Here is a 14,657-nt window from a genome sequence, read left to right as displayed (position 1 = left end):
ATGTCCGCTTACACCCAGGCACCGACATCAGCACCCCAAGTACCCGGACCAATGCTAGGAGGACCTGTTCTACCCGCAATCTCAGAACTTCATCGACATGCTGAACCTGCCCCGCTCCCGCATTTTCGCCCTCTCTACTCCGGCCCGCATGGACCTTCACCGCCTCGACACACGCAAAATACTAACCATTCTCCCCCTTCAACGCTAAAACGACAAGCTTCTCAAACCCCTCTACCCGACGAAAGTCCAGCCAAGAAGCAGTCCAAATGGACACCAGAGGAGGACAACCTGACTATTGAGCTGCGGGGTCAAGGAATGAAGTGGGACGACATTGCGAAACGACTACCAGGACGAAGCTCCATTTCCTGCCGATTACGGTATCAGAACTACCTCGAGAAGCGAGCCATTTGGGACGAAGAGAAGAAAAACAAACTCGCAAGACTCTACGCACGGTATGTACCACTCGACAACTCGGAATGCCCAGACTGCTTCATTTTGGTCATCTGTTCCTTCGTTTTGAGCCCACATCTTTGGTTTCAGATGTACCCCAGCACATTCTCGCACTCGCACGCGACGCGTTTCTGCGCAATACACCCCAAAAAAATCAATACTGACTCTTGTGTTAGATTCAAGGACCAAATGTGGCAGAAGGTTGCTACAGAGATGGGCATTCCCTGGCGGTCCGCCGAATCGATGCACTGGCAGCTGGGAGAGCAGGAGATGAGCGCGCGTGCAAATGCGCCGGTGTTTCAGCTTCACCCATCTGCAACCGGTACAGGCATGAGCTCGCCATCGCAAGTGCCCGTTGTACCTGCCTCTGCCCCGCATGGCTTCACACCCGCCAACGCCCCTCAGTTGATGCCGCAACCACCGCCGATGCCGCCGCAGCTGCACCAGGTGCCCCCACCAATGCCTCAAGGACCACCGATGCACTACGGTCACCAGCGGACCGACAGTGGCTCGAGTGCAGGTGGACGAAGGAGGAGGAATAGCTCATTCAGTCGCAGACGCGCAGACCCTCGATCCCGGTCGAGTGTTCCCCCTCAGCTAGGTCAACCTCTTCCCCAGATTCAACCACAGTCAGAAGAGGACTTGATCAGCGGTGCCCGGACAGCACCCGTACCAGGGATGCAGTCGATCATCAAGCGAGAGTTGGAGGGACCTAGCTATATGGAGGCTTACCACCAGAGGAGGCGGGAAGAAGAGGCTGCAGCAGGCCCATCACGATCGGAACACGAGGCACGGAGCCAGGGTGTGAGGAGTCCTGACAGGATGTCCCAACGGAGTGCGACCGGAAGCATCAAGAGCATGAAGCGCGAGCCAGAGGAAACCGAGCGAACAGCCACAGTACCCTCCCCGCCTCAACCGTCCACGCCTTACGAGCGACCGGCATCAGCAGTTGCATAGAAGATTTCGCCGTCGCATTATTCAACGCAACGATTTTCATTTTTTTGTAGTAGATGGGATATAGACATATTTGGGATGCAATGCATACAACATTCGGGCAGGAACCGTAATGAGCGTGGGTATACCCTGGGTTTCGGCGCACAAGAGGGAGAGTTTAGGAGTATGGGTATACCACGAACGCTTAGACTGGGGAAACCGCGCTCAGAGCATGGATGAACGTCAACAACGAAGGGGCATCCGCACGACTGTGGCATTTAGCGTGGGTTGGTTGTTACATTTCTCGCATTGATATCATCTCTTTGGCATTCTGGTTTTTTTTCCTCCTCTCGCATCGCAGAACATCATAGCGTTTGTTTGGTTTCTGTCTAGACTCGCATTGTCATTGTTTGTTCTTTCAACCGTTCTGTCACAGCACTGTTTTGGTGTGGTGGTTCATGATTGTGCATTTTACACATAGCGTTTGGCATTTTCTCATCTACCCATCTCAATACAAGCACTCGGCGGCATAGCGTGGCGAGGATACCTTTACACCGATGTTTTTCCTCTCTTATTAGATCTTACGTGTCGGACCACTTAGTTCATGGTCTCGAGTATGATGAACCCAACCATCAGTTCAGAAAGACTTTTTTTTCTTCGCATCGCTGCAAACTTGCGCCACCTGTGCCCTGCAAGCCAGCATGGCCATGGCCAACACATGTCCCAGTAGTACACTTAGTAAATAATACACATCGACCAAACCGTTCCGTTCATCTCCGAGAAAGCAAATTCGCCTCTTATTACGTTGCTTTCGCACTCAAACTTACAACTACCCTTTCTCAACATGCCAGATGCTCCAGCATCACCCTGTAAACGGTGGTGTGTGGCGTGGCGGTGAACAGCTGTATTCCCACCGCCCGGAAAACAACGTTCGTCTACCCCGGATCATCGTATGATGACGTAGCACCCACGAGCACACTGTCATGTTTCATCAAAAGGTCGGTCAAACAGGTACCTACGTGGCCGACTCATGGTGCGCGGAGCGCTGCGCTGTCACCGCTTCAGGGTGTGTTCGCGACGCTTAGCTCCCAATCGGAAATTTTTCGCCTTCGCATCAAGGTTGCGTGCGAAAGAGGGTGTGTAGGGTCTGCGTTGTTCAGACTCATAGTTGAACTCCACTAGCACAGCCTCGTAGCCTCACTTGTGTGCCATGCGATTGGGTGTGACGGGCGAGAAGAGTGTGCTGCTTGCATGAACTTGTTCTTAGAACGGTTCGTTGTCCTTGCATGTGGTGTGCCTAAGTAACCTGCAAACTATTTTAGGGCTAGGGCTGCTGGGTGTCGTGTCATCGGTTCTGTTGCGCAGAAGATGAGGGTGTTCAGCCCCGCAAAAAGCAACAGAGGGCCGTGATTGGACAGCTTCGATGCAAAGGATGTCGTAGGGCTTATCGATTAGTAGCACAGTCAAATGCCATGTTGCCGCCCTTGCCAACCATTTTCGCGCGCTTACTCTGCATTTCTCAAACTTAATCGGTCTTTTTTTTGGCGTTACGCTCAAACTTTGCTGTAGGTGTCTGTGTGTGTGCGCGCGCTCTCCGCTCCCGTCCCCCTCGGAGCACAAGGCTGAGATGCACCATGCCTTGTGCACGTCCCGCAGCCTTCACGAACCGCTTTGAAACAGCCTAGTTCAACCCGCCCAAGGTAGGGCGCCCGGCCTTTCCTTCATCCAATCTGCCCAGTGCGGCCTCGCAGTAACCTTCCATAATCCTTCTAGAAGGTCGATTGAGACTAACCAAACTCTGTGCCCATGACATATTCCCCTTGCGGTATACCCACCCGCCGTTCGTTCGCGCAACCACACCAGGATATTCATGACATCGCGTTTAGGCAGATTGATTCATCTATCTGCATGACACTTATCGGCATGAAGACCGCGCCGCGCAAATGCCGAACTCAATCAATGCAGAGCAACCTGGCATACGGAGACGAACTGAGCATGCAACATGACACGAACGGAACGGCAATTGTAAAGTGGGAACGAACCAAAAGACGGCGACTATGTGACCGCCCTTACGTTACTTTTTCCGGGGGTCGGCCGTGTAACGCAATAGGTGTTCGCATGATCGGAACGGATGTGTGAACTATTATCAAACGGCCGAGCCGCCCCTCGGCGCAAGTTGTGTATGCGCGCATAAACAAAATGCAAGAAAAGAACAAGAGGTTATGCATGAACCGTGTGGTTATTTTCGCCTGTATGGCCGGCGATCCCCTCCCTTCGAGAAGCCTTCCCGAAGCGGACAAGGGAAAATCCCAATGCCAAATCTCCCACCTGTTCGCCAAACGCGAATCATGGGCACACATTGGGACGGATGCATATTGCACATGACGACACCCCTTCACTTGACACACAGATCCACCCCAGGGCCTTTCACCACCACCACCCAGCCACCCCTCCTTTTTTACGTTCAGCGCAGACTAGGACCTGCCTCCCGTCAACCCTACCCGCGCGAACCTTCCTGTCAGATTGTCATAACACGATTATTATGACATCTTGCTTCTGCCTTTGTTATCGCATGATTGTAATCACCATACGTGCTGTTCTCTGATCGCCCGGGATCGCTGCCTTAGGCCGAAACAAGTGACAAGGACGAGCATCGCAATCGCAAGCTGCAGAGCGAGGGAAAAAACCGTTCCGTGACATGTGTGTGGACCAGGCACACTCCACTCTGCATCAGGGCTGTTCCATGGAAAGAGATGCGAGAATGGCACCATGGCGTTCCTTACTTCTTGCTGCCCACGCGTTTGGCGGCACCTGGCTCTGTTCGATCTATGTCATGCGACATGGGGGCTGCACCTTGAAGCAAGCTAACCGTGCGGGCTGGAAGGGGAGAAAAGAACGTCTCAAGAATGTTCTTTCGCACACACCCCTCCCCACGTGCCACTCATCTAATTTCGCACAGATGAAGATTTGGCCGATCGGAGTTTTCCCCGTCGTTCGAGATGCCTGGCTATTGTGTTGCGATGTGGTCATACCGTCCTTTTGGTCATCGTCACGAACACCCAATCTGCCGGCCAAAGCACAGATGGAGCCTCAATGTCATCATCCGAAGAGCAGCTGAGTTGTGCCATGTTGAGACAATGCGTCAAGCCATGTATCGTCCGTTCGCGCATGTCGCGCAGGCTTTTGAAAAGTAAAGAAAAAAAAGTTTCAGCTCATACTCAAGCCACCACACCTCCTGCGTCAAAAGAAGCACACCAATGCCAATGCAAATGATGTGCAAACACTCGCCCATCCATCCAACAAGCAAAGAATGCATAGGCCAATGTACAATAGTTTCCAGTTCAGCACCCGAACCAAGAATTCCGCATCCGACACACATGCCCAACGGCTTTCTCATGTCTAGTGTCGTACCGTACCGTGCTTTGCCCGCATATCCAAATTACCTAAAATGATGCATACCGCAATCGGACGATCGGACTGAGACATAGCGTCGCAGGCCACTCCGCAAAGGAAGGAAGCGTGGAAGGGAAGGAAGAAGGCAACGAGATTAGTGCTGCCGATCGAATAGTTCACGCCCTGTTCGCACCAGCCCAGCCCGAGGAAATACCGCTAAACCACAAGACGACTAATCACAGCCGAAATCTCTTTTTTTTTCGCTGGCACGCGACAACGGGCTACACTACACGAGTCGTGCACAATAATATGTCTCTAACTTGCTTACATAAAGTAGAAGTTAGAGATGTCACTGGGCTCGGCATAGTACGCCGATGATTTTCGTTATCTGGCCGAACACGGCACACCGTACGAAGAAGTGATTATCCTTGAGTGCCTGCCTGGTAGGGACTCCCTCGCAACGAGGAGACATGATGAGACACCAGCATCAGCACATCAACATCAATGTTGCCAACCATGGGCCTGATATTGCAAGGAACGGGATGCCTTAAAACCGTGGTTTTACATACCCCGCCCTTAGTTCCGTCCTTGGAATTAAGGCTGCGACGATGACAGCTCTGTATAACCTAGAAAAGAGTCCACACATGAGGCTGAACTCTGTGCACCAATGACGTTTGAACGTATGAAGTTGATTGCGGGATCGCTGGTTCTTCTTCAGGCTGAATGTTTCGACATGTCTTGTTTCGCATCCGCATTCAGACTTTCGCAGAGTGCCTACTTGGGAAAGTGGGGTGGAAGAGCGAGAAAACGAGATGGCAGGACGACGCGACAGTTGCGCACCAACAGAGAAACGTTTGAACCTCGAGCCTCTCTCACATCTGTGCTGGGGCGTTTGATAGCTGAAGAGGAAGAAGCCGTATCACCAACCACCTTACCACTTCAATCTCTCCCCTCAACATCGAGGCGAGGTAACGGCCAACTTGTCACACACGTTACTACGGACATGTTCCTTGCATCTAGAAGTCGGAAACTTCGTCGCTAGGGTACAATACGATACCGGCCGAGACAACATGATTGTATCACAAAGTCTCTCTACTGTTAGCGAGCGAAGCGTGCAGATGTAGTGCAAGGTACGTAGTTATCGTGGGATGTGTAGTGTCGTACCCATCTTCACCGGACGTCAAGAACGTTCAACACCACTAGTTCCAAGTGGCTGGGCAGGGTCTAACTGTCTACACCGCTTCACACCGCTACAAAACAAATCGTCTTCTTTTCGCGGACGTGTAGGGCGAGAACCATTGTTAGCTAGAAAAGCGTCAGTGGGTAGATCGTGTAGGTTTCCGGGATGAACTTGGTACCGAAGCATGGTGTGTGTGTGTGTGTGTGTGTAACGCCACAACGGTGGTGGAGGTGCGAGAAGGTTCTCTACACCGCTTCACACCGCTTGGTGGGCAGTGTATGTACATGTCCATCTCGGTAGTGGTGCTGTATGCCCGTCTCGGTACTTTTGTTGTAGTAGCCGTACTCGGTATAGGGGAAAACATGTATCTAGACCACGCATGGATATTCTCGCCACCAACACACAACGTGTCTTTCAAGTCTGTTAGAGTAAGTTTGATATAGATCTGCTAGACAAGGAGCTGGGTGATGGGTGATAAAACGCAGTGTTGGCACACCGCTCACTACGCTGTATCCATCAGCTCGGCTGTGGCTTTGGATCTAGATGCCAAACGCTACGGGCCTGGAGAGTTTATGTAATGTACATGCATATCTGTTGGAGTTACGGCGAGGCAGAAAAGCAAAATGACTACTTCATGTCTTTAGCCTTCACCGTTCTTCACCAAACTATACTGTGTTGTGGTCGGTACGTGAGGCCCAGAAGCGAGGTTTACCGGTTAGCCGCTACGTATTGCAGGAGCTTTGCACAAGACACCAAGATCGGATTCGTATGTGTGGGCATATGTGAGACAGGATGCATAGATAGCCGATCATGTTGTGTAATAGCACGCAGATTGGATCCTGCGGTTTCAGTAGATGTGGTTGCGAGCTGAGTAGCACAAGAGAAAGCGAGTAGTGCTATTGTGGTACCTTGGTGTTTGAGTCCGTATCCTCAAACGAGGCTGGACTTGAACATCGAGAGAGGTACGTTGGATGGGTTTCAGAGGTGGGGATATTCCTATAAGCTACTTGAATATGCTGTGAAAGACAAACTACATGGTGAATTCTATGTCTCACAACCAAAAATCAGGTGAAATCAGGAAATACAGAGATATCTACCAAGCATGCACTCGCCTTCCGGATCACTCAAGTTCTGGTTTCAGATGTGCTTCTAGTTGCTTTCCAAATCATCACTGCATCTGCATGCCGACTTCTCTTTTGAATTGTCCATGTCCAAGATATCACCGACACAATTAACTACCATGTATTCACTACTGCAATCTGTACTACAACAGTCTTGCAGACTCGGAGAACGATCGATGCATACCCGCCCGGCAACTCACAGCGTACCACAACAAGAACACCTACAAGAGACGAGGAAACCCCGACAGATAGGCGGTGAACCTGCGTTCGGTCGCCTCTCGGAACAGAAGAAAGAAAAACACAGTGGTCGACTCAGGTGCGGAAAGCTGCAGTACCAAGACGCAGACATGATGCAAAGATAGTTGATGATTCTTCCCACGCAGAAAAGCAGCCCAATCCCAATCGGGATACACATGCATTTACATCGTTACAGCAGATCGAAAAGACACATGTATGTATGTCATATCCAATTCCATAATCATATCGTCTAAACCATCCCGGATTGTTCCCACTTACCCTGCATGCTATGCTATCGTATGATCTGCATGTATTGCACCAGCAGGAACGGGGCCAAACGCGCTTCACCCGCTTCCCTCGCATCGTTTGTTACCCAATTCCAAGCGTACCCGCTTCAAACACTGTTACGCGCGCCACGCGGAACATGAACGGGGCCTAAGAAACACGACGACTCTCACTGCCGAACAAGGAAAGCAAGGCCGACATGTACATATGTCCCCACTTTGGGGCTAAAACACAAACGATCGCCTTGGAGACGCTCCAAAGAATGCACACCAGTTGCTGCGCCCCACACACACCGTCTCCACCGTGGCGCCAGCGCGAACACGTCAACCAACACCACCTGCCACCATCGTCTAGACGGGGCAGGCGCGAACATGCCGGAAAAAAGAAGCAGAAAGAGTGACCATCAAGGTCTTCCTTTCGCATCAAGCCCGTAAAAACACATGCATGTTTACGTTGACCGCTAGATGCTTATTCCACACCGCCACTACTCAGACTCTGTATGCAATGGTGTTTGTATTTCCGACAATGGCTTTTGGCGGCAAAGGCTAAACTTTGTATCTTATTCTGCTTCCTCAACGTGTAGTTCCCTAGCCTGCGAGAAGAAGATGCGAGCCGTCCCGCTGCCGATATTCTTGATGGAGTATGTATTGCCTGTCGTGATAGCGTGTTAGCTTCGTGTGCTCTATTCCCTTCGCTAAAGACGAAAAGCACCAATGAGAACGCGTAAAGCCAGTTCAAGCCAAGGGAAACGCGCCACGCGATAAACGGTAATACATGGTTGGCTGAGGATAAATAGAAAGAAGGGGGGGATAAAAAGCCGAAAAAGAAATACTGGGGAAGCGGAAAGGGCGAATAAGAGGGTGTGCGCCCGTAACCGCCAGAACAGAAGCGAACGACAATATTGTGCACCATCTGTTGAGCAGCAACATGACATAAGCCGCAGGGCGTCAAGTGTTACACAACATGCTGCAAGTCATATGCGGGTGACGCGAATCGGGTTCGCTTCCAGATGTTGCCTGTGAGACTCGCTTGCCCTGGTTCCTCGCCCTGACCCTCAGGTTGTGCGACGTTCCAACGCAGGAGTACACAGCGCAATGCGGAAGTTGTGATGCAGGAGAGGTGGGATGGGGATACAAGTATGCGAACACCCGACTGGTAACCGTCTGGCGTCAAGCATAATGCAACGGCTGTCGTACAAAGACTGGAGGGGACAAAGAGAGTGAGGAGAAAGGGGAATGTAAGCAAAGGGAGTGCAGTGAGTGCGCGTAAAAGACTGGCAATGAGACATGCATCTCATCGCCATCCAAACACTTGAAAGAAGACGAACAAAGACAAAGAAAGCGCAAAACATACCTCTAGGCACCTGCCAAACCCCCATCTTATGCACCACAAATTCATTCTCATGCATTCTCACCTCCACCGTCCCGCTCTGCACATTGAAAATCATATGCATGTACCTTGAGTTCTTGGTCCGCTTCATCTGATCGGGTCCCAGTTCAATGAGCCCCCAGTTGAAGAAGTTGCCGACGGACCCGATTTTTGCGTATTTGAAGCCGCCATCGCCTACGTCGCGGGGTTGGACACCGTTTTGTGTCCACGCGATTGCTGTAAGCACATATAGTTAGTAAATTAGGAGGAGGATGTAAAGGCCGTAGATAGGAAAGGAAAAGACAAGTTAACATACCATCCTCGACAATCTCACCACTCGCAACCTCACCAACAGGATCGAATCCTCTAAAATTGCCAACGAGTGTGCCTTCTTCCTCCCAGGGATCGAGTTCAATCTCCTCTTCTTCTACAGTCACTTTCTTCTTGCCTTTGGTCTTATACGCCTTCCTCCCCACCCTCCTCTCCTCCTCAACAGCCTGGCTCTTAACGATACTACTCATACTCCCGTCCGGCTCATAACTGATATGATCGTTCTTCCAGAAATCAATGGGCGCAACGCGGTGTCGACCCGTCCGACCCACTCTCGCAACGTTATCTGGATCCATTTCGCGGAAGACGGAGAGGTGACGACCGCGGCCGAAGCGCGAACCGCCTGATGTTGCAGACATTTGATCGATGTCTTTTTTACTGAGAGGGTTGCCGTAGACGTCTACTAGCTTGCCGGCTTCTTCGCTCTCCGCCTGTGGAGTCTTCTCTTTTGACTTTTCCTTTGGTTTTGGAGCTGATTTACTGGAGTCTGCACTGGCTTTTGGTGGTCTACCCCGGGGTTTCTCAGGTCTTGCAAATTCTGAATCAGACTTCTCTGCTAGGGCGCCGCTCTTAGCTGGTTTGGCCAATGCTGATGCTGACGCTCTGTCGCCATTTGGTTGTACTTTGGCTGGTCGTCCTCGCTTTTTCGGTGCAGGCACTTCGTCAATCTGTTCGGATTGATCCACTGGGTCTTCAACTGGCGCATCGACGATGCTTTCTTCTTGTTCAGTATCTGGTTGTACTTTGGGTGGCCGCCCCCGTCGTTTCGGTGCAATAAGTGGCTCCTGAATTTGCTCCTCAACCTGCTCAGATTGGTCTACAGAATCATCGATGGGTGCCTCCATTTCGCTGATATCAGACACACGCTGCGACCGTCGGCGCTCTGTCGCTGGTGTAGGCGCAATCTTCTTGCTCTTCTGTGATTCCGAGGCTTCTTTCGTAGGGCGACCCCGTTTGCGTGGCTGCTCTGTTGCTTCCTGCTCCCCCTCTGAATCTTGCGCAACATCGCTCTTCCGTTTCCTGCCCCTCTTGGCCTTGTCCTTCGGAGGTTCTGACACAACCTCAGAGTCTTGTTGAACCTCGTTAATCTCCAGTTCCTCAACTGCCTCGTCGTCCGTCATGCTGTCGTCTCCTATTTGTCCGACAAAACTCTCCTCGGGCAGTGCGGCCGACTGGCTCGCAATTTCTTCCTGTATGCTTTCTTCAAAAACCGCACTCGGGTCTGGCGCCAGCGATTCGTCTTCGGGTATATCGTACACGTCGGATCGCTTCGCTCCACGCCTCGCGCCAGACCCGCTCAGCGCTGGTGTTTCCTGTAGGCTGGATTCGTCCTGTTCAAAGTCGAGGCGTCGCGCAATCGGTTGGGAAGAGTCGCGCACAGGGCTAGATGGGGGAAGTGAGCTGCGCAACGCCATGGACGATTGTCTTCGCGGCGAGGAACCGAGGTTTGTCTTCTTGGGCGATCGCGATCGGGGCGGAGGGAGGTTTGTTCGGCTGTTCCGCAGGATTTGGTGGGATGTCATGAGGTCGGGCATGGAACTGTTTTGTATTTCCATTGACCCTGATCCTGTCGCACCTTCTCCGCGCTTTGGTGGGGACCGCTCTGGTGACGAGAAGATGCCGGAGACTGGTTCGAGGCCATGTTCGTCGTATATGCCTTTGTCTTCGAGTGTGATGCCAGTTTTCCTGCGCAATGTTAACTACTGTTTACGCGACGCCTCGACTTTGAACAGGACGAATCCAGCCTACCTTCCCTGCACACCAACGTTGTAGTAATTGTTTTCGCGCGCTTCGCGTTTCTTGGTCGGCGCCATATCTGCAGTTGTCGTTCGCAACGAGTGTATGCGCGCGTTGTTGTGGGTGACGCGTCGGTTTTGTCGCGGTCGAATCGCAAGGGCGTTGTCGATAAGTTGTTTGGGTTCAGGCGGGATGTAAACGGTAAACGAACGCGCGGGAAGCAGGCACAGCGTCTTGGCGCTTCCCCTCGAATTCCCCGAGAGCCATCACACATAACTTGTATTAGAGATGTAGCACTCAATTCAAATTCGTTCCTCTTCACTCATCCAGAGCTTTACCTTGTGCAAAGGGCTTTACCTTCTGCAACCGTGGCAGCAGCATCATCACCACTCATGAGTACTGCATGGCACATGATGGGACCATCCCACATGCCTACACAAACTAGTTTAGCGCACGTCCATCACGGTGCATGAAAACGGCGCAGTATAAAGTTGAGGAGCCCACCCAATCGTGGGGACTTTTCCGGTTTCTTCATTCAACCTCAGCCAGCCCCGAGTTGCTACTTGCAAACCCCAAGGCCAGTCATCCGCCAATTGAGAACACCTCGCTCTCCTGCAGTCACAGTCCTCCGTCCAGACCACGCAACTGCTTCATTCATTGCTCGCATCAAGCATCCGCTCTCCCATCCACCCACATTGTATCTCCCACCAAACGCTCTTCCTGGATCAAGACTTTTCCGATAACCAACTCTCTTTGACAGTTAACACACTAGCCAAAAAATGGAAAAGGCCGTCCAATCATGCCCGGGCGACGATGTGCTTTTCGTGAAGCGTCGAAAAACGGCAGCGAGCCGCTGAATGAAAATATACAAGAAAAGAAATCGTAATCATGTCGATGATTCGTCACATCGTGGGCGCAAGGACCGACATCGCTTTACAACGAAGCGCTTCGGTGCATCGAAACTCGTTCCAGATCAAAACATCGACGGCATCTGGAACACCCTAGTTGGGGCAGGCGCTCTGGACGTGGCCGGGCTGCTTGCAGCGGTAGCACACACGCTCAGATGAAGTCTCCTGGGGGCAGTCGCGCGACAGATGGCCGACCTCACCGCCTGAAAGGGTTAGTCGTCATCCTACTAGGTGTGTGTGGAATATATACTCACAGTTGTAGCACTTCTGGCCCTGGGTGCAGTCACGGCTCATGTGACCGAAACCACCGCACGAGTAGCAGGTGGTCTGGCGAGCGCCTCCGTAGCCACCGGCACCGCCACCGTAGCCTCCACGGCCGCCACCGTATCCACCAGCAGCACCGCCGTAGCCGCCACCCTGGGAGCAGTTGCGGGCAATGTGACCGACCTGACCACACTTGTAGCACTCTTGGCTGCCGCCGCCACGGCCACCCATCTGGGCACCGCCGTCCTTGGTGCACTCGCGCGAGATGTGGCCGGTGCCACCGCAGCGGTAGCACGTCTTCTCAGCCTGGGGAGAAGTGCATTCACGGCTAACGTGGCCCTTCTCACCACAGTTGTAGCAAGTTGGGGTACCCTTGGTGGGGCACTCGGCAGCGCGGTGAGACGAGTCTCCGCCTAAGTCTTGTTAGTGAAATGTCGCGGCATGGTAGGCATGGTATCAACTCACAGTTGTAGCAGCCACGGCCACCGGCGCCAGCAGCAGGTGCTTGGTAAGAGTCCATTTTGGTAGAGTTTTGGGGAAGAGACCTGGTTATGTTAGACATGATATAAGCGCAAACACCATGAGTTCGCTCTTACCGAAGTATCAAATGTCCAAGGGAGTGACGTTAGAAGATTGTTGTCTTCTGAACAGGTATGCAAAGAGTCGCTCGAAGTCGCACACCACCAATTGATTGATATATCGGAAGCTGAGGGGTTTGAAATCGTTGGAGAGAGAGCGAGGGGCACAAACTGATATTTTCAGTTCGGGGGTTGTGCTTGCGCTAGTCTAAGCGAAATACGGTCTAGCTTCACCGTTGATTCCTTCCAAAGTGTGGGTCGCTCTGTAGGATAGTAAGGGACGAGTTTGCTATGGGGTGTGTGTACACTGAGGGTCCGGAACATTCTGCCCCTCACGCCGTGGTTACGGTGTGGTGAGCTTTGGATCCATGTGTGATTGGGAGTACTTTGAATGGTATGCAGAGACGTCATTGGAAGGGGAATTGTCGCTTGACAGGCCTCATGCAGCCCTGATCTCCGACTAACATCTGCAGCTAACCTGGCGTGGAAGGAGTGCGCAACCGAACGATCGCACACGTGGCTGCATGTAATTTTCTATGTCTGGGCATGAACAGGTGGCATGAGTTAGATCGAGAGATCTGGTACTGTGGGCGATGCCGACTCAAGATCCAGATGAGATGGCGTCACAGAAGCGATTCTTGTACGTCAGTATACCAAGCATTCTCATAGGTTAGGTAGACATATGCATGAAGCATTGCTCTCAGAAGGAGCTTACAAAGGCATGTTAGTGATCATGCAGGAGACCCTGAAACCTCGGACAGGTGGTTGATGGTCTGGAACAATGCTGTTCTCCACACTAAAAGTCAGTTTAGTCCAGCCTAAGGACGCACGAGAACGCTGTTTGCGGTGAAGATTGTCGAAATCTCTGACAAAATCGAGATTATAAGATAACCAAGCTGCCGAAACTCCATCAAAAATCGGGCTTGTGGTTTAGTGGTATAATACTCCCTTAGCATCAGTTCCTGAGCGTTACAACGCACAGGATCAGCTTGGGAGTGGTCCAGGGTTCGATTCCCTGCAAGTCCATCTTTTTGCCGGCATTGACGTTGGGGTTATCGTTGTGTTGTGCTGCTCTGCGTTATGGTTCAGTTGCGAACTTTTTACAGCTCCGTTCACATCGTTTTTGTAGCGTACACCACCCAGAAACTCAACAGATACTAGAGAGCTCGTTAGAGGCAGAGAATTTTGACTTAACAAAATGCATCAGATGTATACTATGCACACTCCCAAGTACTCTTCCTCGAAACCAGCCGGGAAATTTTACATAAACCGAAAAGATATCTTTTGAGCAAAAGTGTGTTTCTGGATAATAATGCCGCTAGAAACATCTACCGCACGGAACGCTGCTATTTCCAAAGGGTAGCGAGCGAGTATCAGTATACAACCTACCGATTTAGCACCATAACTACTGTCGCGCTGCTGAGCCACAAGCAATGAACTGCCCAAGTGTGTTTCTTGTATCACCAGCTGTTCCAATTCTCGACCTCCAAAGGTAGCTCCAATCGCTCGTCCATCATTACTAATATCCTCGAGATACACGGCATATATGATAGGCTATCCACAGTTAGACTAGTTCAAGTCTCCATAGAATACAACATAATGTATTACCTGGTAGTCTGCCTACTGTACCTTTACAAGTCGTCAGGATCAACCATCTTAGGTATGCTGCGTCTTCGTTCCATCACCAGAATTAGACAACGCATTCCACCTGCTTCATCTCCTTTTATGTCTTTTGCTGTCCAGCCCACCACTAATCTACAACAGCCTAGAGTATCGATCGCAATAACAGTCGCTGCAGTAACTCGGCTGCGAAGATACTATGTCTTTAATGAACTGCATCTTCGACTAATACAGATGTACTCTAACAAGCAGT

The 14,657-nt window shown here is 51.5% G+C and overlaps 3 protein-coding genes and 1 non-coding gene across 4 annotated transcripts; 2 read left to right on the top strand and 2 right to left on the bottom strand.

Annotated features, from left to right (window-relative positions):
• On the top strand, positions 1-1,407 carry J4E82_003036 (uncharacterized protein; the record flags this gene model as incomplete). Its single annotated transcript, XM_051729326.1, has 2 exons — positions 1-452; positions 627-1,407. 2 exons carry the CDS (start codon positions 1-3, stop codon positions 1,405-1,407), a joined length of 1,233 nt encoding a protein of 410 aa, XP_051591041.1.
• A 7,602-nt stretch (positions 1,408-9,009) lies between these two features.
• On the bottom strand, positions 9,010-11,111 carry J4E82_003035 (uncharacterized protein; the record flags this gene model as incomplete). The annotated part of the gene is made up of 4 exons (XM_051729325.1): positions 9,010-9,028; positions 9,057-9,204; positions 9,284-10,983; positions 11,047-11,111. The coding sequence occupies 4 exons, from the start codon at positions 11,109-11,111 to the stop codon at positions 9,010-9,012; spliced, it is 1,932 nt and encodes a 643-aa protein (XP_051591040.1).
• A 924-nt stretch (positions 11,112-12,035) lies between these two features.
• Positions 12,036-12,726, bottom strand: J4E82_003034 (uncharacterized protein; the record flags this gene model as incomplete). The annotated part of the gene is made up of 3 exons (XM_051729324.1): positions 12,036-12,145; positions 12,197-12,619; positions 12,672-12,726. 3 exons carry the CDS (start codon positions 12,724-12,726, stop codon positions 12,036-12,038), a joined length of 588 nt encoding a protein of 195 aa, XP_051591039.1.
• A 977-nt stretch (positions 12,727-13,703) lies between these two features.
• Positions 13,704-13,810, top strand: J4E82_003033. Its single transcript has one exon. It is a non-coding gene; the product is annotated as a tRNA-Ala (tRNA).
• The last annotated feature ends 847 nt before the right edge of the window (positions 13,811-14,657 follow it).

The sequence above is a fragment of the Alternaria postmessia genome (assembly GCF_024291825.1).
Source record: "Alternaria postmessia strain BMP 2775 chromosome Unknown scaffold_12, whole genome shotgun sequence".
NCBI classification, from domain to species: domain Eukaryota; kingdom Fungi; phylum Ascomycota; class Dothideomycetes; order Pleosporales; family Pleosporaceae; genus Alternaria; species Alternaria postmessia.
This window is presented reverse-complemented; position numbering and strand designations above follow the sequence as displayed.